The 26,436-nt window shown below is 40.7% G+C and overlaps 1 protein-coding gene across 2 annotated transcripts; it reads left to right on the top strand.

Moving 5' to 3' along the window:
- Window positions 1-8,368: 8,368 nt before the first annotated feature.
- On the top strand, window positions 8,369-25,915 carry LOC148013701 (uncharacterized). 2 transcript variants are annotated; one of them, XR_015688911.1, is made up of 4 exons: window positions 24,223-24,316; window positions 24,423-25,472; window positions 25,569-25,670; window positions 25,763-25,915. XR_015688911.1 is itself a non-coding variant. In XM_087668337.1 (3 exons), the coding sequence occupies exons 1-3, from the start codon at window positions 8,592-8,594 to the stop codon at window positions 24,441-24,443; spliced, it is 480 nt and encodes a 159-aa protein (XP_087524463.1). In that variant the 5' UTR covers window positions 8,369-8,591; the 3' UTR covers window positions 24,444-24,578. The 2 variants fall into 2 exon arrangements, 1 of the variants encoding a protein (XP_087524463.1); XM_087668337.1 differs by lacking the exons at window positions 24,223-24,316; window positions 25,569-25,670; window positions 25,763-25,915 and adding exons at window positions 8,369-8,612; window positions 8,700-9,137 and having other exon boundaries at window positions 24,423-24,578.
- The last annotated feature ends 521 nt before the right edge of the window (window positions 25,916-26,436 follow it).

Genomic DNA, 26,436 nt, shown 5'->3' on the forward strand with positions numbered 1-26,436 from the left:
GGGAGACCAATGCTCACCTGCGGTGCAAGAAGGACCAGTTCTCTGCAGTCAACCTGGAGGCACAAAACCAGCTTGAGAAGATTAGACAGGAGGTTGCAGAGCTGGACCAACTAAGAGGAGAGCAAGTGCAAAGGATGCAGGTGAAGCTAGACCAACTCAATGCACAGATTGCCAATGAACACCAGGAGCAGTCCAGCCTACACCGCGAGCTCAAGGATTAGCAACAGCAACAATACATGGCTATGACCCTCCATCAAGGGGAGAGCCTGAAAGATATGGAAAAGAGAGCGAAAGAATGGGCTGACCACAACGAGAGGAGAGTATGAGACCTCGCACGCCAGCTGGCCAACGCAGAAGGAGATAGAGTGTTGCTTGAGAATCAGGCAAAGGCGGCCCAGCTCTCCATGATAGCCCAGCAGCACACCTTCCTCAACACGTTGCTCCACTCCACCAAACTGGAAGAAAACGAAGCCAATGATCAGCTCTGTAGAAGAAGCTAGCCATCGCACACAGAGCCCTAACAGCAAGCCTGCACGTACTGCTGTAGCTAGGAGGCCCGCCGTAGAGCTTGGAGGAGCAAAGAAGATATCTTGCACAGGTAGGCCCGACGGTGTAAGAAATCGATGAACTCAACTTCACAGAAGAGAAGGCGCAAGAAGACGGGCAAGGAGAAGGGGGTGAACTAGAGTTTGATCTGGGACCTCAGGAGGAGGACTATGTCCCACCACCCCCTCCTCCACAACAAGATGAAGTGCAACCCCCTGACACATCTGATGAGAGGAAAGCAGCCTTGGCTAAGTGCCGGAGAGAAATTGTAGAGAAGGCAAGGAAAAAGCTGAATGTTAGACCTGTTCCAAGACAACCTGCCCCTCTACCACTGCGCCCTGAGAATCTCCCTACTGAATTCCATGCAGAGGTGATTATCTGGGAACAGTAGGAATGTGCACGTGATCCCTTCGACTTGAGCTTTGAGCTTCCCATGACACTAAACAGAGTAATGCCCATTAAACTTGTAAATGACGTAATCGCTATGGGTGCAAGGCTCAGGGACAAGTGGCTAGCCGAGCGAGAGGCCAACCCAACTGCTTGGGGAGCTGAGGACCGCGAATTTTGGTAGGATAAAGTCCTCTAGGTGCCTAGATCGGTGGAAGGCTATACTTGCCAACTCACCTGGAGAAGACACATTTTTTATGTCAACCTTGACGCTTGGATGGCATTTTGTAATACCCTCCCTTCTGAGAGGAGCGACCCCATTTTCATGCCGTATCCTCGAAGGGTAGGAGTGGATTTTAATCCATCCATCCACGGCATGTTCGACTTCCCCATCATCTATAACGCCAATAGCACCTCCTATAAGGATGCCCTTGTATTTACCCTCCCTGATTTGTACAGTTCTATAGATAGATTCCTTAGTGAGTTCACCTCCTGTCCTGACCCCGCCTTCATAACAACTTGTAATTACCTCAGACTAATTAGGGTCCTAGTCCACCAAGAGCTTGCCCCTCAAGAACTCCACCTTCCACCCCTTTTCTTCGACCCCAATGCCATAGACAACAGCACCATGACTCGTCTCATGATGCACGCTACTCTTTTGCTATCCTTCTGTGTTGCATTGCTTGAGGATATGAGCGATAGCAAATTCACACAGTGCAACACCCCTTCCTTTCCATCACCACTCTCAAAACCCACCTCAACCTCAAGGGCTACTTGCTGAGTCGTAGATTCCTTAACAAGGCCCCCCGCCCTCCACAATCCCCTACCCGCCATCCGGATGACGAGGATTAAACTCCTTCATTCCCTTGTATCACATGCATCTATATATAAGCCTCTTTATATTATTTATTTATTTATTTATTTTTTAAAGCCACAAGGCAACAATAGAAAAGGGTGAACTGGAAAGAAGAGACAACAGCACATCATAGCAAGGCCAAGGGATGAATCTACTATTAAGTAAGGATAAGAGAGAGAGACCTTCGCAAGATCTGCTTGCAACTCCCCTTCGCCTCGTTGTGCACCACAGTCAATGCACCTAGGGTTCTCCCTAACCCCTTCCCCATTTCACGCTTAGGGCACATCAAGGGCAGGACTTTCAGACCTCTCACCCTAAGACTTGCACCGCACCTCCAACAACACACGAACTGGGTCCTCAAGTGTGGACATTACCAAGGGCTTGCCCAAGGTTAGACCCATCTCCCAGTTCCACTCCTACGGGCACTACGCACTACACAAAGAGGCAGACACACCCCTTAGGGAGTGCACAACTTTTCTTTTAGGTTATGTTCGAGTTTCAAAAACTGGCTACTCAGCTGAGGAAGATCACCATCGGTATCCTTGAGTGACCAAAATCTGTTCCATATGCCGGACATGACACCATTGCTGCTGTTTCAAGAGCTTTTCTGCATTGGAGCACACGGACCAACGTGCTTCATGCCACCAACCATCTGCCTGCTGATGGCTACCATGATTGCACCAAATCAAGTAAAAGGAGTACTCAGTAATTGACCTGCCATTGGCATAGATCTTGGAACCTCATCTTCCAAACGTGCATGCCCAACGTCTCAAGATCTACGGATCTCTTATTGATTCCACAAGCCTGAAGAATTTCAATGCAAGGTTGAAGATATTCAACGCAGCATTGAAGACCTTCAACTCAAAGACAAACATCTTCAAATCAAAGATACAGATTTTCAATGTGAAGACAAAATATCATTGTCAAGGCAAAATTTGGGGGGGGGGGCTTCTCCAGGATAAATCCCTCCAATACCATCCTCCTAAGGGATTGCTTATTTCTTCAAGCGTTTTTTATGCTCAAGGGACGACCGGCTACATAATGGACGCCACAACTGTGTGAAAGATGCCAAGCATCTTCATGAAGCCTAAAGCATGCCAGAATCTCTCTTGGTCATCGTCATTAAACCCCATCACCTCTCATTCACACAACCACCTTGTAAGCAGTGTCATCCACCTACTAGTTCCGCCTAACAGTAGACATAACTAGCCACTACTTCCCACCGTAGTGCCATGGGACTGGCACTTGGCTAGGAGGGGGGTAATGTTACCGTGTTTCCCACAGCACAGAGGAGCGAAAAATGGAAAAAAGGAAATAGCAAAAAAGGCGCAGGATAAAAGTAGAAAAAGGTGCCTTGACCGGTAACTAGACCCTGAAAAATTTAAATGTTTGGGCACGACCCTCAGAAAGTCTCAGTGTCGCCCCGAGACAACAAAAGAGTAAAAGGCACACCATTAAAATGTGGAAGCGCTCTCGAATCCTTGTAAAAGAGTGTCAGGCGTGCTCTTATGCAAAGTGTACGAATTAGTTGGGAATAGGATAAATTAGAATGGTGGGAAATGGGAAAAAGGGCCTAGGCTATGGCCGGCCATGTAAAAAAGGGAAAAGGGGATGACCGCCCAAAAAGGATTTAGGGCTTTGCATATAAAGTGAAAAGTGAATGAGAAGCTCATTCTTTGGGTGTGAGGCAAAAAGAGTCTTCTTCTTCCTCTCTTCTTATCTCCTTCTTGCTTGTGTGTGCTCTTGAGAGAGGGAGTGTGAGAGTGTGAGGGAGTGAGTGTGTGGGAGTGAGGGATCAAGTGGGTAAAGCTCTTCACCATCTCCTCATCTCTTCTTCTCTTCTCTCCTCTTCTCTTCTCTCGCGCGCACGGCTATGGAGGATGGAGCTTGGAGATGGAGGAGGATTGAGGATGCTACCGGAGTGCAAGAGAGAGGAGGATACTCGATCAAGCATCGTGGTAAGCTCACTACACTCGTAGGATCCGGCTAGGTGAGAGATAGCCGCTAGAGCTCGCTTGGAATGCTTGAAGTAATAAGCGGTCCATGGGTCTTGGTGGTTGAGCGAAAGCTCCCACAGAGTACCATCGCTATTTGCGTCACTATTCGATATCGCTAATATGCATTGCAACTGCCCATCGCTATGCCCCTATATCCTTGTAGTGTAAGCTTAGAAGCTCCTCTAATATCATATGTTATGGTTTGTTGCTCAAATTTAAAGGTTTTCTTTCTTTGTGTGATAACTAAGGTGAAGCTTCATATGACATTGTACAAGTCTAGCAACATCAAATAATCTTATTTTCAATGATGGCTTTGCCAAGCCACCACCAATTGGACATACTACCAAAAAATTGTGGGAACACTTATACAATATATGTCTAATTGTTCTTAATGAACCTCATACCCATCCTAGTTTATTTTATATTACATTTTGCAACTCATAATATGTGGAGATCCTTACTGAAGCCAAGACCCAAGACTCAAGTTATTAGCTACACCATCCCAAGTTTTGCAATGTATTGTTTGGCTATTGTCAACAACTTTAAAGAAGGGATAATCTCCTCTTAATAACCTCATTTTGCTATTTTATGAGCCTTTACTTCTAAGCATATTGTTTTTCGGTAACAATAGATGGTTCTAGGAGGCCGAATCTTTTTCCACAATTGATGTGATTGACTTTAACATGCAACGTGACCAACTTCAATGTGCATGTTCAAAAGCTTATTATTATAGATGTGAAATAAGGGCTTAACGATGTTCACCATGATAAACCTTCATTTGGATGTGCATATTGTAATCTTCATTAAACCATTGCTCATATAATTCTAATACTTGACGCACTAAACAACACTAATACCCTTTCATCCCTCCCAAATAGCTACCTTCTCATTCATTTTCACTATAGTTTCAATTATTTTGGCTATGTTTTAAAATATTAAATTAAGTAGGACTTTTGTTTATAATCCCATTGTTCAAACCTACACTTTTTTGAAAGAAAAAAAACTTATCTTCATGATCTAAGTCATTAAAATGGTGAAGATGCTTAAACTACCCCTTTCATTCATACCCTATTATGTTCGATGTTGTAGATGTGGTAATCACTAAATTGCATATTTGTACACTTATAGATTTTTTTCAAATTATAATTTAAAAACTCCTATAAGTATACTACTAGAAGTTTTACTAAATGAATAAACCTTCTATTGACAGCACGTGGAAGATTGTTTGAGAATGTCACTATATATTGCAAGATTCTGGGCATCCTTATCTATTTAATGATCCCTAGGCTAGACCTAAACTACACAATTGGTTTGGAGAGTTAGTCTATGCAGCTTCCATAGAAGCCACATTTGGATACAATGTGGTGCACATTGCATTATGTCAAGTCCACATACAGAGGTAGAGTATAAAGGTGTTGCAATTGTAGCATGTGAGGTAGCTTGGTTACACAAGCTACTTGATGAGTTGGAGATGCAGGTGATAACCTTAGTAGCATTCAATTGACTAGGAATCCATTGTATCATGCATGAACCAAAGACATAGAGTTCCATTACCATTTCATTCAGAAGCGGTTTCTAACAAGTGATATTGACTTGGTTTACATCAACATAGGGGATCATGCTGCTAACATTTTCACCAAGGCCTTGGAAGCCGAGAAGCTTCAATGCTTTAGGACTATGCTTTGAGTTTATAAGGTCATGCTAAGCTCAAGAGGGAGTATTGAGATGTCAAGATCTACATGAGTTGGCATCCATTATCATGCCTTGGTGATATGGCAGGATATTACTCATTGGCATGTTAGGTGACTAACATGAGGATAAGCGAGTGATTCTACAATTGGACGATACCCACGTAGTCCATCCTTGGTTATGACACATTCATTGTGTCACCTCTTCTTTCCTTTGTGGGTTCACACTTAGTGACCGCATGTACATATGTTGCGATACTTTGATATTAGCCTTTTATCATGATGTAGACTTAGTTCTTTTGTGTGGAAGAAGAAGAAGAAGAAGAAGACTCAAGATTTTAGCCCTATCTCTCTATATTCTCAAGTCTTCATCACTTTTGTGTGTGTGCTCTTGGATTCTTCACCTCTCTCCCCTCTTGTTTGTTTTCAAAAATAATTTCAAAATAACAATAATAATAGCAAATACCACAAATCAATGTCCTCTCAACCTACTCATCCGATCCTATTTGTGAGTTATTTTGGAGTGCAAGCTCCTATTCTATTGCATGACAAGTGAATGAAGACTTCATGATCAAATTCATCCATTGTCCCAACACAATGGAATCAAAATCTTGTGTCTCACAAGCATAAGTGTAGAACTTTGGATAATACTCTTCTTAGTTTAAAAGCTTTAATCTACCTTAGCATCACTATCTTTCATATAGCTACTTGCACTATCTCTTGCATCAAATGTACACTCCCTTTCTAAAACCTGAAAGAAAGAACAAAAGGTCAATGATGAGTTGAAGTGAACCCACCTTTTTACCTTATACCTTGTAGTCAAGACTTGAAAGGTTTGATGAGAGCTTCATGATTCAAATGATTCCTCTCTATGTTGACTCACTACTCCATAGACTTGAAGCTGCTTCATGAAAGCTTCATGATGAGAAGAAGAAGAAGAAGAAGAATGCAAAGATTGAGAAGAGCTTCTTCCATTGGTCTCTCACTCTTTAACACAATCCATGAAAGCTTCATGATGAGAAGAAGAAGAATGCAAAGATTGAGAAGAGCTTCTTTCATTGGTCTCTCACTCTTTAACACAGCCTCTCACCCCCCCCCCCCCCCCCCCCCATTCTCATGACAAGTGCTCATGGGTATTAAGGTTTGCAAAGCAATAGTATGGATGTACCTCAATACCCATGAACAAGGTTTGCAAAAATCTCATGATAGGGAGTCAACAATTGACTTCCACCTACATATGCTCTTCCTCAAATCCATGAACACTTGAGAAACACACTTGGGGGAGGGCTTAAAACTCCATACCCATATTTGAACTCAATGATCAACCATAGAAAACAACTCCCTCTTCTTTCCTTCACCATCAAGCAACAACCTCTTATTGTCCTCTTCAGTCCACCTCGTCCCCTCTTCATGTTGATTTCCTCTTTCTATCTACTCTTCATATCCTTCATGTGGAATAGTCTCCTATTTTCCTCTTCAGCCCACCACCTCACCCCCTTGCATGATTACATAAGCTCTCTTGCACACTCATTTTTTCAACACCATGATAAAAAAACATAGTGGCTTTTCCGAAACTTTGCTTTCATAGCCAATATGGTTGGTCAACATGCATTGTCAAATGCAAAAGTGTAGTTGCATCACCACCACCATTGTCCTGTTATCTATGTGTGTGTCATCACTGATATTAGAATTTTCGGCAATGCCATTAGGCCACATGATCATAGGGTGGTAGCCTTATCTGTCATCCACAATAAAAAAGCAATAATGCTTTTGTATAACATGCATACTTTAGCTCAGTAAGGCATGATACTTAACTTGAGATGAGAGGCTTGGGTCCTCTTGAGGTCATGAATATGAGCCCGGCACTATGGTTTCCTTTTTATGAGTGCTCTAGCACAACAGATCACACCACAAGTGTTCTTACATACACATCCTTCATTTCACATCATCGTGTAATACTACCTTGTCCCAAGCTTCAAGGTGTCATTGTTCACATCCTAGTATACCCTTATCATCACTGTTCACAAAAATGTTTTTTGGTAGGAGATATAAAAACCTCCAAGTCAAAATTTTAGAGGGGCTTTTGAATCAAATTACAAGTGTTTGCCGTTTTTATAATTGAAAATTTTCAAGGGTTCAAGGTTTTAAATCTTATTTTTATATTTTGAAGGGCTTTTTGAAATTTTCGCAAATCACTTTATATTAAAACTTGGTTTTTCATGAATATTGCTTATCATAATAGTCATGACTCTAGGGGAAAACCACGCTATCTATTGAGAAAAACCTTGGAATTCCATCTTAGCAAACTAGCTTTATCATCATGGAAGCATCCAATACTTCCTCCTATTGAAGCACAAAACCCTCTCAATTGTACATCACCGTGGCTAAAATATGAGATTCCATTTCATGTCCATATTCTAGGTTATGTTCACCCAAAAGGTCCTCACAATGTGTTAGGATATAGTTACAATAAGTGATCCTAGGTATACATACATACACATAACTTACATGTACTAATGAACATGTAGGTTTGTACATGTAAATGTTTATGTGCGTATAATACACATGCATGAAGGCACGCCTAATGGACCATGGCCTTGAGGAATTTGAGGAGAACAATAATAAGGTAGTAAGATAATGTTCAATGTCCATTTGAGAGAGTTCAAAATGTGTTGAAAGTTTGACTAGGAGTACTATCCTCTCTCTCTCTCTCTCTCTCTCTCCTTGTCTATCCATTATTATAAGATATATGAATAGAATAATAACTCTTTCTCTCTCTATCTTTGTCCTTGTCTACCCGTCATTATAAAAGATACCATATTATTATCAAGAGAAGAATTACCCCTTTCTGAGTGGGCATCGCTCTGGCTAGTCTCAAAGGGAGACGGAAACGAGAGAGAGAGAGAGAGAGAGAGAGATCATGGGTGAATATCAGGAGCAGAACATCATACGCTGGCCACATGTGGTGGTGGCGCCATACCCAGGTCTGCAAGCTGGCCACTTGAGACCTGCGCTAGGCGTGCCAGAGGCGCTGGCGGCCAGCAATGCCTGCCGGGTGAGTCTGCTCACCACCAGGTCCATGCTGCACGGTGCAGGGGTACCACTGCCAACGGCAGAATGATTACACGATCAACGACTGTAAGGCCTCCTCCTCCTATTTCTTGTCTTCCAGTTCCTCCTCTTCCTCCGCCTCCTTCCCATTGTCAGGATGATGCGTTTGTGCAGATCCTGGGCATGGTCGAGGACGGCGATCTGCTGCACAGCTTCAGGTCCACGTCGGAATGCGAGAGGATCGTCGCCTCCATCCGGGAGCTGTTCAAACGCACGGCCGCCGCCCTTGACAAGCTCATCCAGCTCCTCGGCGACGGTTGTAGTAATAGACAGTACATTATCGATGATGATCGCTCTGAATTACAAGCTGGTGGTCATGCCGGGGATCATAATTATACGTCCGTCTACGCAGCTGCCAATGTAATTCATGTCCAGTGCGTGAATATCGTCGTGTGCGCTGCCGTGGGCGCACCCCATAGCCGTGAAGTGGAACATCCCGTGCGCGTCCCTGCGGACCAACTCCCTCACCACCCTCGCCTGCAGCCTTTCTCTGCCTCCCTCGCATCCTCGACTCGTGAGCTGGTGCCGGCCTCGACCCCTTCGAGCCTCACGGTAACATGATAACGTCCTTCATTGCTTTCTTTCGTTTCTTCCCTTTCATCCTTCCGCGACAAAAAAGTATTAAGCTCTGTAAATATCGGAATTGTTTGAAGAGAAGAGTAGCGCCGTTTAGACAGAGTATGCGCGTGCGTGCTATAGAGAGAGAGAGAGAGGCTGGGATATCGACCCGTGTGTGTGTGTTTTTTAATATTACGTATATGACCTTAGGATGACACGCATGTAAGTATTTTATTTCCCTTTTATGGCGCTTTCGCACAGTGGATTCTTCATGGTGGTGTGATCATCTTATATCTATAAAATATCGTACATTTTGGCATTCCGAAAGCCAAGGCAATACATAGAAAATCGTTAACACCAACTCTATAAACTATTAGCCATATTATATAAAATCAAGGTTCACGCATAATATATCTGTAACCGTCCTAATGTCCAGTCTTGTGTTGTAGACCCTTGGAATATGGTCACATAATATTGAGAGATTTCCAACAATTAGGCTATGCCACCACAAAATTGAGGAATGCATACTAAATGAGGAATGCATACCGGCAAGAACTCTATTAATACCCCTTTCTACAATTGCACTCCTTTATATATCTTGGAATTTATCTAGATGCAAATGAGGCTTAAAGTGCTTATTCTAGGCAACTAGGCACTATGTGTGTAGGCGAGTGCTTGTTGCAAACATAATATGTGAACAATGTCACACAGAATACATGCGGGAGTTCACGAAAGTCGCTCACCGCAGGGACACTTTGTGAGATGGGAGCAAAGAATGATGAAGAGTACTCAACGCAAGATAATTACCTAGAAGAAGAACTTTAGATACAAGGCGAATGTGAAAACATACTCATTGATTAAAGATATGGTTAAGATACATGCTCAAAAGACTCTTGGTCAAGGGAAGTTAAAGGATATGATCGAAAGACATATGAAGAGCTCAAGATGGAACTTGTGATGACAAATTGTTTATTAATATGAAGCCGCTCATCGGAATGATCTCCTCCTCTTCCCTATGAATTCACTCTCAACTTCTGCCGTCTCAGTAGCAAAGACGATGAGGCCGTTGTAGAGAAATTCTTCATGTCTCTTTAAAGCAAGCAAAGGATCACTTGCCAACCAGAAGTCAAGGTCGTAATCTTGATCTGAGAGAGAAGAGAAGAAGGTGGAATGTGAGTGATGGAGAGATCTTCGAGGAGGGCGAGGAACTCAAAGCTCAAACTCAATAGCCACTCCCATAGAATTTGATGACGAGAACTTCGAAGAGGGTGAGGAGCTCAAAGCTCGAACTCAAGAGCCACTCTCCTAGAACTTAATGGCAATATCTTCAAAGAGGGCGAGGAGCTCAGTGCTAAACCTCAAGCCACTCCCCAAAGAATTTGATGCGAGATCTTCAAGGAAGGCGAGGCAAACACCTCACATAGTAGTTCTTTGTATAGTTAAATTCTCCACTCATGTTTTGTCTTGTCTTTTTGGCTTTTTATAAAAAGCTTCAGGCTTATAATGCCTTAGCTTTCCCTTTGTTCTACGTTTTTAAAACTTTTAGTTTTTCTCCTCAAATTCTTCTACGTTAAAAACTTTAAGCTTTTCTAAGCTAAAGCTTAGAGCTAAATATTGAAAATGACATCCCCTTTGTTGACCAATAAGATGGCCATCCTCGCACTAAGACTATCGCCATCTTTGCCAACAAGCTGTGTCAGTTAATGAACTACCTTGAAACACTGTCCTATTTTTTTTTCTATTTGTCACTTACCCGTGATCAGCAACATCATTATTGCCTGCAAATCAAAATTTATTACTAATTAATAGGACTTCCTTGAATAGAATTCGAGCCTTGTAAACCTTGGCTGGAAATTTCCTCATGGAGTGGACCTTGAAACCATTCGTAGTAAGATTCATTCCGCCAATTGAGAAAGCCTTGTAGACTCCATGGAGAAGCTTCTAGTCAACGTCGAAAAGAAACACCTTCGTGCCTTTCTAGAAAGCCAAATACATGATTTAACTTAAAGATGTCATCCTTAGTGGCAAAATTACACATGAAAATGGGTCCATCAAAAGAGGATATTAGGAGAAATATGGACTCTCTTTTTTGCCCCTTAAGGGGTTTCTCTTACATCTCTCTCTCAAAATAGATTCCAAAATAATATTATAATAAGAGATCTTCTACAATCAAGAAAATCTCGTATTTGTATTTTCAATAGATTTCATCTATTATTTTATTCTCAGACTATAGAATAAGGTCACTTTTTCTCAAAATACTCATAATTAAAAAAATACAATTCTATTTTCTCTAAAAATGAAGCCAATCATTAATATATGACTCTTTAATATCCTCATGACTTTTCGACATGAAAATATATTAGAATAATTCTCATTCTTACTTTTTAAAAGAGTGAAAGTTTAAAAAATGATATAAAATGATATACACATCATATTTTAAGATTATTTTTTACCCAGAGATATATTTTTGACTCGAGAGTTTCCTTGTAAATTTTTATCGTTTTGGACAAGTATATACTTGTTTTTGGGTATTTTTTCATTTCTTGTCAAAGCTCTAGTTTTGTCTGAAATTTTGTGTACTCTTCTTCCCTCAAGAATATGGTTTCTTGCATACGAATTCTTTTGAAGCAACACTCAGTACTATCTACAACACTCTCTACCCTACTACAAGCAATCTCAAGAGTGGTTTTGATAGCATTTGCTGAAATCAAATAATCTCTATCTACAACACTCTCTACTCTGGTATAAGCAATTTCTCTTTCTCTTTAGTACTATGCTATAAGATATCTTCCTCTTCAATACTCTATACTACAAGCAATCAAGTGATAATGGAGGTATCTTTATTTTTTAATTGAATGGCTTTCCAAGGCAAGACATCAAGGTGCTCCAACATGTGATAAAAAAAGTAATGAGAAATGGAATGCTAGTTCTAGTGGATCCAAACTAGCATCCTATTTTGAAAATACCACTAACAAGGATTGACTTTTTACATTACATTGATTGGTTAGAATAATTGAGAAGCTAGTATATGAATATATATGCTTTGCATACAAGATGCAGCCTGTGTCAGAAGCTGATGCTACATGCAAGAAGGTAGAATAAGTCATCTCTGAAGTTGGATTGCACGGGGGCCAAGTAGAAATTAAAAAATATTAGAAAAAATCAAGAAAGAGTGGAAATATTCCTTGTAAATCATGCTTTGGAGGACCCAAGGCTAGGAATCTTATATCTTCACCTCGAGATGAGGAAGGCAATATACTTGTAAAACAACCAAAGAAGTATGAATCATGGAAAAAGTTGCATCTTGTTGTTCTGCATTGGAGCAATGGGGGACGAACGAGGATTGCAAAGGTAGAAGTGTGGATACACCTAGATAGATTAGCATCTCTCTTACAAAAGTTGAGGTTTAGGGATAGTAATGCTAATACATTTAAAGAGACAGTTGCTAAATTTCATAAGTCCATAGTGGAGGTATGGACTACAAACAATATAACACACTACATGGTCAGTATTGTCACCATTGCGAAAAAAAATTATCATTTCGAATTAGTTTGTGTCTCTAATCTCTCTTCTTGTACAACATATACTTGAAGCACATGGTCCATACTTTGCAGATCAAGGAAGTTTGGTAATATGGTCAACTCAAGGCATGGAACTATCTCATTGGCAAGCTCGTTGTGCTTTTCAAAAGGCAATTGATCATGGAGGTGGCATCAATGATTCCAATTCTATGAGGAAATTATTACAATGGTGGTATAGGAGATTAGAGATACGATATAAGAAAAAAGAAAAGAAGTATAAAATCTCTCAAGTAGAATTTATAAGTAGGGCAATATATGAAGTGCGAAAAGCAAGATGTGAAAAAAACACAGCTAGACAATGCCACGTAGAATGGTTGGCAACCCAAGAAAGAGGTGGCAAGAAATGAAGACCTAGATAAAGATAATGCTTTTGATGCATTAAGAGTTCACGAGAGAGCATAGGTACCTAGGATATGACACATCAATACTCCTATCTTTAATAAGAGACATCTTGCAAATTTTGTTTAAATTTTTGAAATTTTGTTACTATGTTTTTCAAAGTCGATTTTGAACTATGCTTTTTAATTATGAAAAGTCGATTTCGAAATCCTAAGACAAAGATATGAAAATTCCAAACCTTGGAACATTCATTGGCCTAGACAGAGAGGGGCATGAGAAGGATGGTAGGAGACAGAGAGAGGCAAGGATGGGATGGAGAAATAAAATAAAATGATAATTTTAAAGTTCATTTACACCACATAAGTTTAAAAGTTTCATACTTAAGTCAAGTCTTTCCTTTCATTTTTGCCCATTACTCTTCACTCTACCCTCCACCTTTCTATCCTTCATTATCACAACCATGGCATGTTTCAAGCTTCCTATCAAGAAGGCACTTGCAAGAGTAAGATCTCAACACTCTTCCAAATCTAGTGAGTGTATTGTGAGTGACAAAGGTCCCTTAGTGGTGGCTGACAATGGTGGCCCTACTACAGCTAATAATGGTGGTGATACGATATCCAACAATGATGGCCCTAGTGTGGTCAATAATAATGGTTCGCCATTGTCCAAAAATGGTGGTCCACATGCTCTAGTTGCTCCACCTCCCACTATTGCTCCAGCTAGTAATACTACACATCCTCCAACACATAAAAAGCGAAGATGGAGTCTAGGCATAGCTACGCTATGTGAGATTAGAAAATTCAATAGGAGGCAACTTGATTATTCTTAAGGCACCATTCTCTAGGCTGGTGCGAGAAATACTGCAAGATCTACAGTTAGGGCATCATCACAAGTTCTTTTTAAGGAACCAAGCAAGGAATGTGGGGCGATGGTCAAAGCCAAGCCTTGCTTGCTTTCCAAGAAGCAGTTGAAAGTTACTTGATTGATCTAATGGATGATTGCCAACTTTTAGCCATTCATGCCCAATGTATCACTATTAAGCCCTTAGATATGGTTCTTGTTCATAGGATTTGTAACAACAAGGATGCATTGATCTTAATGACAATAATATGCTTTGAGAAGCTACCTTGTAATTGGATCTATATTGTTAGCTCATGTTTAGTTGTAGATTGTAAGGAGCTTAGTTTTGGGTTATTTTTCCAGTAGACCTTCAAGTATTTGATAGTAGTGGCCTACAAAATAGAGCTAAAATTTGGCTAGTCTAGTTGTACTTGGTGCAATGCACTATCTATTGTGTATTTCATGGTCTTGTAATGTCAAATCTGATATTTGATATTCTATTTTGCCATGATTTGCATTGTGCATATTTCCAAGTTTCTAATTTTGAAAGTAGTTTTATTAATGATAAATTCAATGCGCAATCACGCACACATAAGTGATCAGTTGTACATAGGCTGACGCACTGTATCTTTACTGTATTTAGCGGTTTGGAAACACTATATCTGATATGTGATATTCCATTTGATCCATGAATTATTTTTTGTGAATTTTTAAGTTTTTGATATTTCATGTAGTTTGATTGACAACACATTTAGTATACAATTGTACACACTTGGTGTGGAGGTGAGTTTTTCTGTCAACATGGAAGTATAATCCAGTTAATGCATTTTCAAAAAATGATTAAACCATCAATTTTATAAATCGAAATGTGGTGAAACTTCACCCACATGCCGAGCATCATAAAAACTCATGGGTATTAATAAATTGGCCCCATTAGAAGTCTCTGGGACACCTGTTCGGAGGTTCACATCAGGGGCCCTGAATTTGGGGATTCAAGGCCCCAAATGCCAGTCTTTGGGCAGATATCCTAGAGACTTCTAGTGAGGCAAAAGAAAAAAGGGTAGTTGATGTATCCTAGAGGAGTCCAAAGGTAAATTTTCATGTCAATCGGATCACTGGTCATATTTTTTCAAAGCCTGGATACATTAATTCAGATTTAAGAGTTTTGCTATACATTTAAAGTTTCACCTCATTTTATACATTTTACTTCTGAGTTTTCAGTTTTCTCTCGTAGAAGACATGGCAAGCACCAACCAAGCGGCCAAGAGACACCCCCTAGAAATCCTATGTATAGGCCACCTCCCCCAGTCTAGCACCACCACTACCACACTAGCATCACAAGCATCGATGGAAGCCAGGCATAGTGGCTCTTCATGAGATCCACCATTACCAGAAGACCACGCACCTCTCCTGATACCAAAGGCTCCATTCTAGAAGCTAGTGTGTGAGATTATGGATGACATACTGATTAAGAACAGTAAGAGGCACTTCCTAGATGGATTACGCTTGCAACAACCCGATTGCTGGACTGCCCAAGCCCTCCTTGCATTACAAGAAGTTGTCGAAGCTTACCTCATCGACTTGTTTTGAGACTCGGTTTATGCAACAGTACATGTAAGGAGAGTGACCGTCACACAAATAGGGATTTGCGAATAGTAAGGTTCTTCCGATGATGGAAGGATAGTCCTCACGAAGATGAAGAATAATGGGAGTATACTACCAAAACATATACGGATTGTAGCTTTCAAAGAGATTTTGTTAAACCCTAGTTGTAATGGATCCCATGTAAAATGTTATGAATATGAATATACATTTTTTGGCGCATCTTATTTTTTTTAATTCACTTGCTAATTATGTTTTTTATTTCTTTGAGTTATTGTTACATGCGTTCAAATGAATACATATTGCGCACAAACTCGATAAAGCACTACGTATTAAATTTAGGGTATGAATCGTGTTACATATAAATTTGATAAATAAATGTAGTATTTAAGTAAAAAATAATAATAAATTATACATATGACAAACAACATTGCACGCAAATCCAACAAATATCAATTTTCATTACTTCAAGAGAAGATTACAAATTACATTACATTGGTGATGAGATATCATTTGACACTAAGTACATCTACTCTCTCCTAGACTTCTTTGAGCTACACTCCCCATGGTTAGAGCTATTCTTGATCATAGGCAGCAACACATTTTACCCTAGTAGTTATTGCCTAATGACATTGAGGTCTTAAACACCAACAACCATGCCATGGGCCACCATGAAAAAAGTGGCCCAGACGTAGTACTAGAGAATAAGTAGAGGAGCTTATAATGTCAAAGAAACACTAATTTCTCCAAGCTAGAGATCGTTGGAATGGTCTTAAAGGGCCTAGCCTTTGTTAGTGCCCTCAACTTCAAGAAGTTTTCAGAAAAAGCCTGAGAGCATGTCTTATGAAATACAATAATATTGCTCACAAGCTGGCCAATATACTCCTTCAATGCCCAGTCCTACACCCATCCTTGGCTACCAGATCAGACACCTTGTCTAGATGAAAATTCATCTATATAGACAATATCCTACATCACACAAGTTCAGTGTCAGACTCACTATACATGGAGTGTGCTAAAGATATATACATCCAATTTGTGCAAAATTTTACCAATAGGGCCTCTAGGGCATCAAGAGCATGGAAATAAAATTTTACAAATGAGGCTCATCGCTTGTCAGTGTCTCATCAAGGCAAGGAGGTGGGTGTACAATGGCTAAGCTTTGTGCTGCCTCTACTCTCAGATTGAGTGTGATCTCCTCAGGCTCCCTCTCGAAATACTCTAGCTGTGGCTGAGAGGGGGTGTCGATATCTTTGTCACTGTCCTCTTGTACCTCAGTACACAAAATATATATGGCAAATGTTGCATCACGCTTGATTAGATCCATCATGGCATGGTCGTGGGATGAGGTGGGCACTGCTCTGGTGCGGAAATGTTGTCCCACATGCACGAGGGCTCCATTTTTTACCTTTGCATGACTTGATCCATCACATAAACTGTATAAGAAATCTATGGGGACCCATTTGAGAGCAGAGTCCAGAGTAGAGCAGGTGAGAGGGTTTGCTGCATTACAAAACGATGCCACTATACTAGAGCTAGGGTCTATGACAGAAAGCGAGCTCTCTAGACTCAAGGTCACGCAAAACCTAGGGTATATTTGGTCTCCTATGTGTGCTTAGCATGTGGAGCAAATCCATGCGACGAAGGCGAGAGTGGCTTATGTTAAATATCGGCCTGCCTGGTGATGTGGCACCCGGTCGCAGCCGGTGATAATGAAGAGCCCTCCTTTTGGGCCAAAAATTTAATGCGTTGCTGTCAGGAATCGACCCCACGTCCTCTGGCTAGCAGACGTGCACCTTACCATCTCACCCATGCGCGATAGTTGAAAGCATGTAAATTTGTTAGATATATATATTCAAAAAAGAAATGTGACCCCTAAAAAGTGCAGGGTCACCGACACGTGGCCTGTGTACAGGCGATAGCCCATAGCAGGCCGATATTTAACGTGAGCCGGCGAGAGTGGTATCCATGGCACACAAAGAGAGAAGGACGAAGAGCACAAGTGTAGGGAAGTAGAGAATGAAAGTGAAAATGAGTTTGGAGTTATAGATTTTATGTATCTAGGGTTTTAAAGAAAGGTTCTTTTTTAATCCTAAAGCTTCAAATTAAAACTCGTACCTTAGTTTCTTTATTTCAATACTTTAAAGTCACCGTTAAAATTACTCATACATATAAATGCTTTGTCTTACATTATTATATCCTCGAATATACTTGGATCGTTGAGTATATTCAAGTCCAACTAGAGAAAATATAGAAAAAATTTAAAAAAATGTAAAAGACCTTTAAAATCCATTTGATTTGATTTAATATTTAATTTTAAGAAATAAGTAGAAGAGATGAGCTACAATACATCATTATGCAAAGATAATATTGCATAGATTATAGAACTCCAAGCTACAATTTAATTATGATTTTAACCATCACGATTGACTAATGTCAGTATGTATTATCACATGCTTGGATCATAGTAAACTAAGATTATGTAAATTGAAAGTACTCCAAAATTTAAAAAATTTTATATTCGTTATTTATTTTTAAAAATTTTACAAAAATTCCACTATTTCAAGGATATGTGGAGAATCACATTGTTTACATGTCATGGATTACTCACTACGAATCTTGACTTTTCTATTATCTAACTTGAAATAGAAGTTGCAGAGGGCCTCATTGGACATCAATTGGATTTCTTGTCTCAAAAAAGAAAAGGGCCAATGGCTCTCTGGACTAACCACAAAAGGATTATGACCATTCCACAAGATAACCACATCTATGAGAGCTGTATGTGTCTCATCTCAAGTATCTTGATCCAAGTTTATCCATTCCCCTCGCAAAAGTCGTCATCTTCTATATCGAAAGCGAATGCATAGAGTTTTTCTAGCGATGAAACACTTGTGATAAAAACAAAAATAATGGTAAGTAAATGTGACTAACACAATAATTCATCTAAGGAAGACATATGTCAATTAAATCAAGGCATTCAAAGTAGTAAAAAAGATTTACCTGAATGTGAGATTAGATTGGTTGACCCTACACTCAATCATTTCATCAAAATGTGTTCTTTTGACTTGCTAAGACTCACCCAATAGATGACTCAACCATTCCTCGAATGCACACTTGTATTAATGAGTGATCTTTGTTTTCTTCAAAACATCACATGAACTAAACAAATGTGCAAACAATGAGAATGAAATAAACCAACTAAGATGCATATCTTTGGAGCCTGTGTTGGGTTTCATAGTACTATTGATGTAAGATTTTATCTTGGACTTACATACTCCTGACAACTCCAAGCTACCAATCAACCACTCACCACACTAGATAGTGGCGATAATGGGACATGTTGCAATCTCTAGCTTTCTACTACATACAATGAATTATAAAAAGAGATATTTTGAGTTGCAAGTTTACTTGCAGAGTTATTATCATAGATCAAAGAACCTATGTCTTCATGCCAAACATGTATCTTGTTGCTCAAACATTCCACATTCTACCATTCATGCAAAGTTGATGGATATAGAGTTGTCAATAAAATAAGATTGAATTAGAATACTGCAAAGATTTTTTTTACAAAAATTGATGTAAAAAAATAAACAATGATAAAATTTAAAAACTTACTGTTTTGTTTATAATTTGTAATGTAGTTCTTGTTGTGTAAAGAGATTTGTTTGTGTATATAAACATGTTGGATCAACACTTCTATTAATGTACTTGTTCCATTAAAAACTTTTCTAAACTCTAAAATTCTACATTTTCAATGTTTGCTAGGGTTTACGACATCCTTACGCCTGACCTTGAAACTCCCTCGAGTACTTAGGTGCATCAAAATCCAATCCAACTTATAGTACTTATCACAAATCTAATTACCATCACTATCTTTCCTATTGAAGACCTCCACTACAAGAATGCTACTAATGTTTTTCCTCCATGAAGACATTATAATAACCAAATAGAAAGGTTACCTATCAGTATGTGTATAGTTTATAAATGTTCTCTCTAAATGAAATGAAATTTAAATGGAATAATTAAAAAAAAAACATTATACCTGTAATTCTTTTCACAAAGAAGCCTAGAGATCTTGAACAAGAAGTTGATTTATACCAAGACCATTGTTCCTTCATAGACAAATTCCTAGAGTATAAAAATAAAAGAAATATTAAGTCAAAAAATACATATAACTTACATAGGATTTATCCAAATGAGTTGAAACTTAACCATGGAGCAACAGAAAAAAATGACAATATACACGTGGCTCTCTTTGCAAAGAAGCTCAAAGATGTTAAAGAAATTGAGTTTTTAAGAAATCATTGTTCTCCACCCTAAGAGACTCTTGGAGTAAAAAAACAAAGAAAAGCTTAGTATACATATAGCTTGCATACATTTTTCCAAACGAGATAAAATTTAACTATGGAACAACAAAAAAACAAGACAACATACCTATAACTTTGTTTACAAAGAAACTATAAGATATTGAAGAAGAAGTTGTGTGTTCAAAAGATCATTGTTCTTGGCTGTAAGAAACTCCCAGAGTACCAAAACAAAAGAAATTACATATCAAAGAATGCATATATCTTGCACAAGTTTTGCTCAAATAAGATAAAACTTTACCATAGGACATCCATGGAAGGGAACAATATACCTGTAAAGTTTTGTGAAGAAAATCTTAGGACTTTGGTAGAACAAACTCTCCTCTCATAAAACATATGAAACTCACTTTGTGTTTGTGTAGAGGAAATGAAATTTCGCAAGGTTACAGATAAGGCAAGCACAATGAGGATGTAAAATTTTGTCAAGAGAAAGAAGAAGCAGGAAAAGAGATATGATAAATTTGAGCTCCGCCTAAGAAAGAGAAAAAAACTGAAAATGGGAGAAATGAAAAGTCAAACATTTTTTTTAAAATTCAAGTCACAAACTTTCAGGAAGTGTTAGCATTGTATTCCCCTCACTTTATTGTCGAGGGAAGATTTGGGCCAAGATATGGCTAGAAGATTCATGTTACATGAATATGAAATCATAGCTCTCTCATTGGTTAGGTCTATATTTGTTTATTCACTCCTTAAGGAGCAAAAAAGAGAGTCAATATTTCTCCTAATGAGAGCCAGTAGAAGACACAGGTGCAATGGATGTTAGCTTAAATGCAGCCTTCTTCTTGGCTCCCTTTACATTGTCCGACTTAATCGGCTTCTTCAAGTGCACTATGACAGCCTTCAAGGCCTGGTAGTCTTTGCGAGTGGGCCTTACAAACTTATCTTTGTGCTTGAACCTACCAAATCTCTTTCCTTTGTCCACGGTGGCCATTAGGGACAAGCAGAGATGATTCCTGATGAGGAACAAGAAGCTTGGAACAAGCCTCTCGACGAGCACCAACAGTGCTAAAATTCACCTCCAAGTCAAACTCAAGTGACCGGCATAATCTGTTCAGCCAGTCCATAAGCCAATGGTGCACTTTGAATCAAATCCAAGAAGACTCTGCTGTAGATGAGTAACTTTAAGTTCTCCTTCACTTGGATAATTAGCATTATTGAACCCTTCGCTTCTATTTTTACTTCCATAGGTCCTCTATCTCATATTTTGGATGAAGCCTTTTTTCCACAACAATGGCCATATCTCCTTATTTATCCATAATGATAGCATTGATAGGTTCCGTGTAAAGAGAGGAAGTGGACATCAACGCATGTAGCCCTTTTGACTTCCATATATGTTTTAAGATATCTCATGGAATACGAAAAAAGCTTTTATAGTGCTTCTTTCAGGTTCCTTTGATGTTCTAGGCATTGGTCAAAGTCCATCTCTTATTCAAACATAATCCCCCAATGTTGAGGTATCAAGCTCCACTCGTGATATGCTAGGGTGACCATTGTGCATTTATGTCACACTACAAGGGAATGGGCCAATAGCGACGCTGATTAGCGACGGCGGATATCGGCGTCGCTATTGGCGTCGCAATTGGCATCGCTATTTGCGACGCAAATAGCGACGCCGCAGGGAAAAAAAGCGCGGCTGAAACCAGAGCGCCGTTTTCATTTTCTTTTCTTCGCCTTTTGAGAGCGAGAGCGAGGGAGAGAGCCAAGGCTTTGTGAGAGAAGAGGAGGAAGAGACTTGTTGCCGCCGCCGCCGCTGCCACCATCGTTGTTCGCGAAGGAGAGGAGGAGCCCTCGTTGCAAAGAGAAGCCGCCCACGCTCGCCATATCTCATTGGTGAGTCTCCCTCTCTCTTTCTTTTACTTGTTGAAGATTTAAATCGTTCTCTTTTGTTTGTTTAGGAGAGGAAATGAAAGAGAAGGAGAGGGAGAGGGAGAGAGAGGGAGAGAAAGAGAGGGAGAGGGAGAGAAAGAGAGGGAGAGTGCATTCTCTCTCTGTCTCTCCCTTTTGCTTGTTTAATGTTTAAATTACTTTCTTCTTTGCTTGTTTAGGAGAGGAAACGAGAGAATAAGAGAGAAAGAGAGGGAGAGGGAGAGGGAGAGGGAAAGAAAGAGAAATAGAAATAGAGGGAGAGGGAGAGGGAGGGGGAGGAAATAGGAGAGGGAGAGAAAGAGAAAGAGAGGGAGAAGGAGGGAGAGTGCATTCTCTCTCTCCCTCCCTCTCCCTTTTGCTTGTTTAATGTTTGAATCACTTTATTTTTTGCTTGTTTAGGAGAGGAAATGAGAGAGAAAGAGAGTGAGAGGGAGAGGAAGGGGAAGGAAATGAGAGAGGGATAGAAAGAGAAAGAGAGGGAGAGTGCATTATATCTCTCCCTCTCCCTTTTGCTTGGAAGATGTTTAAATCACTTTATTTTTTGCTTGTTTAGGAAATGAGAGAGAAAGAGAGATAGAGAGGGAGAGGGAGAAAAATAGAAAGAGAGGGAGAGGGAGAGGGAGAGGGAGGGGGAGGGGAAGGAAATGAGAGAGGGAGAGAAAGAGGGAGGGGGAGGGAGAGGGAGCGAGGGAGAGGGAGAGGGAGAAAGAGGGAGGGAGAGGGAGAGGGAGGAAATGAGAGAGGGAGAGAAAGAGAACGAGAGGGAGAGGGTGAGAGAAAGAGAGGAAGAGAGGGAGAGGGAGAGAAAGAGAGGGAGAGGGAAGGGAAGGAAATTTAAGATAATATACGTATTGATAATGGTATGTAATGTGCTTTGCATACGGCCACGTACTTCATCAAAATGAACCCAAAATTATTGTTATAGAAGAAGAAACCCTTAAATTGAGTATAGGATAATTTCTCTCAGGTCTTATGACTATGAGTAGAATTGATTGAAATAAATTTTATTACTATAGTTATAAAATTTCATAGATGGCGCGCATTAATTTTAAAATGGATTACTTATACTCAAAGCCGAGATATAACAAAAAATTATCTACCGGGACAAACAAATCGTTGAGCATGATACAAGGCCGAGATATAACATCGAAAAATCTCTCGACTACTATATACAATGCAAGGTTTATGGTCAACTTGCAACTTGACGTACATCTCCATAAAGCTATCCGTTTAAGCCTCGTTTGATGTAATATAGATAAGATGGCAAACGAAGAAGGTCCTATTGTTCAAGACCGCGAGTCGTATCTTAATCAGCGTGTCCCATGTCCTTGCTCTCAATGCAAGTTGGCAATTAGACGAAAACGCCGATTGTCTATAGAACACGTACGACGATTTGGTGAGTTTCAATCTGAGATCATTGATCAGGTGATTGCAGATTTTCAGCAAACGGTAATTTGAAGTTAGCATTTTTCATGCATTGTACTCTCAAGCTAATTGAAAACCATACACAATAAGATTGGGTCTTGTTGGCAAATTTTGTATCCAGGGGGGTGATGTCTCGACCCAAGGGGGAGTGCATCCTTTGCGGCCAATTAGAAGAGTTCGTGGACGTGTGATGGATGGATTGCAGGAGCCAATCGACCACTCGCAAGGCCCATCTATACCGTCAATGCCAGAGGAGACAGACAACCTTCCCAACTTGCCTACAATCTTGGAGCGTGAGATGGAGGCAATGATCGATGCATTGATTCCCATGGATGTTGAGACATCTGACCCGCTTATAGAGGAAGCATCCATACCATTATATGATGGGTGCCGAGTATCTCGGTTGAAGACATTGCTTGCACTCTTAAGTGTGCAAGCAAAATACGGTTGGAGCGATACGAGTGTGACTGAGTTATTCAGGTACCTTGCACACAGACTTCATTGTTTTTTTTTATAAACAGTATTATTGAAAACATGGATGGATTATTCAAGGTGTTTTATGATTTTTTCAGGTTATTGAAATATCATATATTGCCACCTGCAAACACCATGCCTGAGTCTCGTGATGATGCACGACATGTTTTACGAAAGCTTGGCATGGACTACAATAACATCCATGCATGTATCAACGACTGCATATTGTTTTGAGATGAATACGAGACTATGGAGACATGTCCAAAGTGTGGTGCTCACAGGTATCAACAGGACTTGCAAGGGCAAACCATCCCTCAAAAAGTCCTCAGACACTTTATGCTCATCTCTCGCATAAACCACATGTTTTGCACGTCTGCCATGGCAAGCTTGACAACGTGGCATGTGCAGAATAGGTCCACGGATGGAGTGCAACGAATATCAGCAGATTCGCGTGCATAGAGCCACATTGACTCTACCTTCCCAAGCTTTACGCGAGAGCCAAGGAATCTTCGGCTCGGTCTCGCCATGGATGGTGTGAACCCATTCGGTCTGCGCTCGACTTCTTACAGTGTGTGGCCTATAGTGCATGCAGAGTTGTGTCAGGAGATTAACATGGGACCATAGAATACTTCATTCTTGGAGAATTTTATTACTCAATTCGTTGTTTAGATCTTCCATAAAGGTAGATAAGATATGCATTTTAAGAGGGATTTTTCAAAAATGATTTATATTAATGTGCTTTGTATAGTTTAAATTGATTATTCTAACATTATTTTTTATCTGTGCAGGTATCGACATTTTCAGGATGAGTCGAGGGATGAGCGATGAGGAGTTTCAGGAGATGATGGCACGTATGTCTCCAGATCAGCTCGCGAGATTCAGAGAGATAGCAGATCAGGAGCTGTCTCGTTCTTTGTCAGGGCGCTCTGCTAGATTAGCTTCAGCGCGATCAGATGCTTCAGCTTCAAGCAGACGATCTCGACACTCGCGACTTGGGCCAGAGGGAGGGACTGCGACTGTAGGAGGATCAGGGGGGTGCTGCTGTGGAGACACGGACGCGGTGTCTCCGTCTCGTCGTTCAGCTGGAGCTCGGTCACCTTCAGGATTTGTCACACCTGTGGGGACGTCCACTCCAGTTACTCCGGCTTTTGCGCAGCCGTCGGTAGATGTCACGTCTTTTGGTGGCACTCCTTTTGGTGGCACCCCCTCTGGTGGCACTCCTTTTGGTGGCACACCCTCTGGTGGCACCCCTTTGAGTGGCACTCCGGGAGAGGGTATCCCCCTCGGTACACCGGATGTTCAGGGGTCTCCTGGATATGCCCAAGAGCGTGGACAGAGATGGGAGAGGGCCCATACAAGGCACACTCCTAGGGATTATGGATACCTAGTGGATGGCAGGTCAGGAGCCATCATCATGAATGATGAGGGAAGGAGGGTGATGGCTTGCATGAGGAAGTTGTGCCAACAAGTTTTTCGGCACAACGTCCTGGATCATTGGAGGAACATACCGGAGGGGAGCAAGGAGTACATAGTAGCATCCTTGCACGAGGAGTACCCGGTGCCAGCCGCCCGCAGTGGATAGATTCTCTACGGGCTGGATGATGGATTGCATGCGTGCATACATGTCACATAGACGATCCGACGCACGCAAGGCAATCAAGAGTGGGGCTCCAAAGCCCGAGTGGTTAGATGCAGACGACTGGCACCGACTGAGGGAGGAGGCTACAAATTCGCCAGGACGTTGGAGTCAGCAGCGGGAGGCGGCGAGGGTACGAATCGAGGCCGGATCGGTACATCATCTTGGGAGTGGCGGCCACAGGACATATTTGGAGGACTTTGTAAGTTTCTCTTTTGTTTTGCTTATTTGTTTTTTTGAGATATTCTTTGCACTGACAATCATGTTTCTAACAGTTAGCATTTTGTTTTCTTTGCAGCACTCCATTACAAATCGCGATCCGCAAGGCCTTGAGACTCGATATGCGGAGAGACACGGTCTCAGATCATTGATCGACCGATTGTATAGACGCGGCGGCCCAGTAAGTCACTCATCTTTCTTGTCCGTAGTTACCATGAGATATTTGAATGCATTATTGTATGGTGGATTGATATGTTGTTTCTTTTTCTGCAGAATCCGTTTGATGCTCCTTTACAACGGGAAGAGCTTTCGGGGGACGACGATTTGTAGCTCGCCCTTGGATCCTTAGAGCTCACATACCTTTAGTTTTTAGTCGCCCGATCTATGTAGACATTTTCTATGTATTAGTGATATTGTTTTATGATTGTACCAATCGCATTTTATGCGATATCATGTATTTATTTCATCCATCAGTTTTATGATTTCAGTATACATTCTTTTTGTTTGCAAACGCTTTGTATGCAGCAGTGCAGAAACTATTTTGTATGGCTCTCATACAGCACACAGTGCTATATGTGGCAGGGCAGCAAGCTGCCCTGCCACAAATTTTTTTTTTCTCTGTTACCGTCGCTATTTGCATCGCAAATTTACTGCACGCGTCGCTATTGTCGTCGCTATCAGCGTCGCAAATTCTCTGCAACCGTCGCTATATGCGTCGCTATTTACGTCGCAAATGCGACGCATATAGCGATGCATATAGCGACGGTTATAGCGACGATTCTATGGCATCGTCAATAACGACGCTTTTTGCGACGACGGGGGCAAATTTTGTTGTTTGTATTTTCGTCGCTTTAAACGTCGCTATAAGGTCTATATCTTGTAGTGTCACTGACTTGTTAGCTGCAGATGCGGTTGGTACACCGCCCAAGAATAATAGCTAGATGACA

Source organism: Lygodium microphyllum, chromosome 26 (assembly GCF_053477565.2).
Source record: "Lygodium microphyllum isolate KBCC chromosome 26, Lygodium_microphyllum_v1.1.10, whole genome shotgun sequence".
Lineage (NCBI taxonomy): Eukaryota > Viridiplantae > Streptophyta > Polypodiopsida > Schizaeales > Lygodiaceae > Lygodium > Lygodium microphyllum.

Excerpts from the sequence above, each read along its gene's own strand:
- LOC148013701 (XM_087668337.1), top strand. The coding sequence starts at position 8,592 with ATGATTACACGATCAACGACT. Across the intron at positions 8,613-8,699 it reads TGATTACACGATCAACGACT|ATCCTGGGCATGGTCGAGGA; the intron begins GTAAGGCCTCCT and ends GCGTTTGTGCAG. Across the intron at positions 9,138-24,422 it reads CGACCCCTTCGAGCCTCACG|GTATCGACATTTTCAGGATG; the intron begins GTAACATGATAA and ends TTATCTGTGCAG.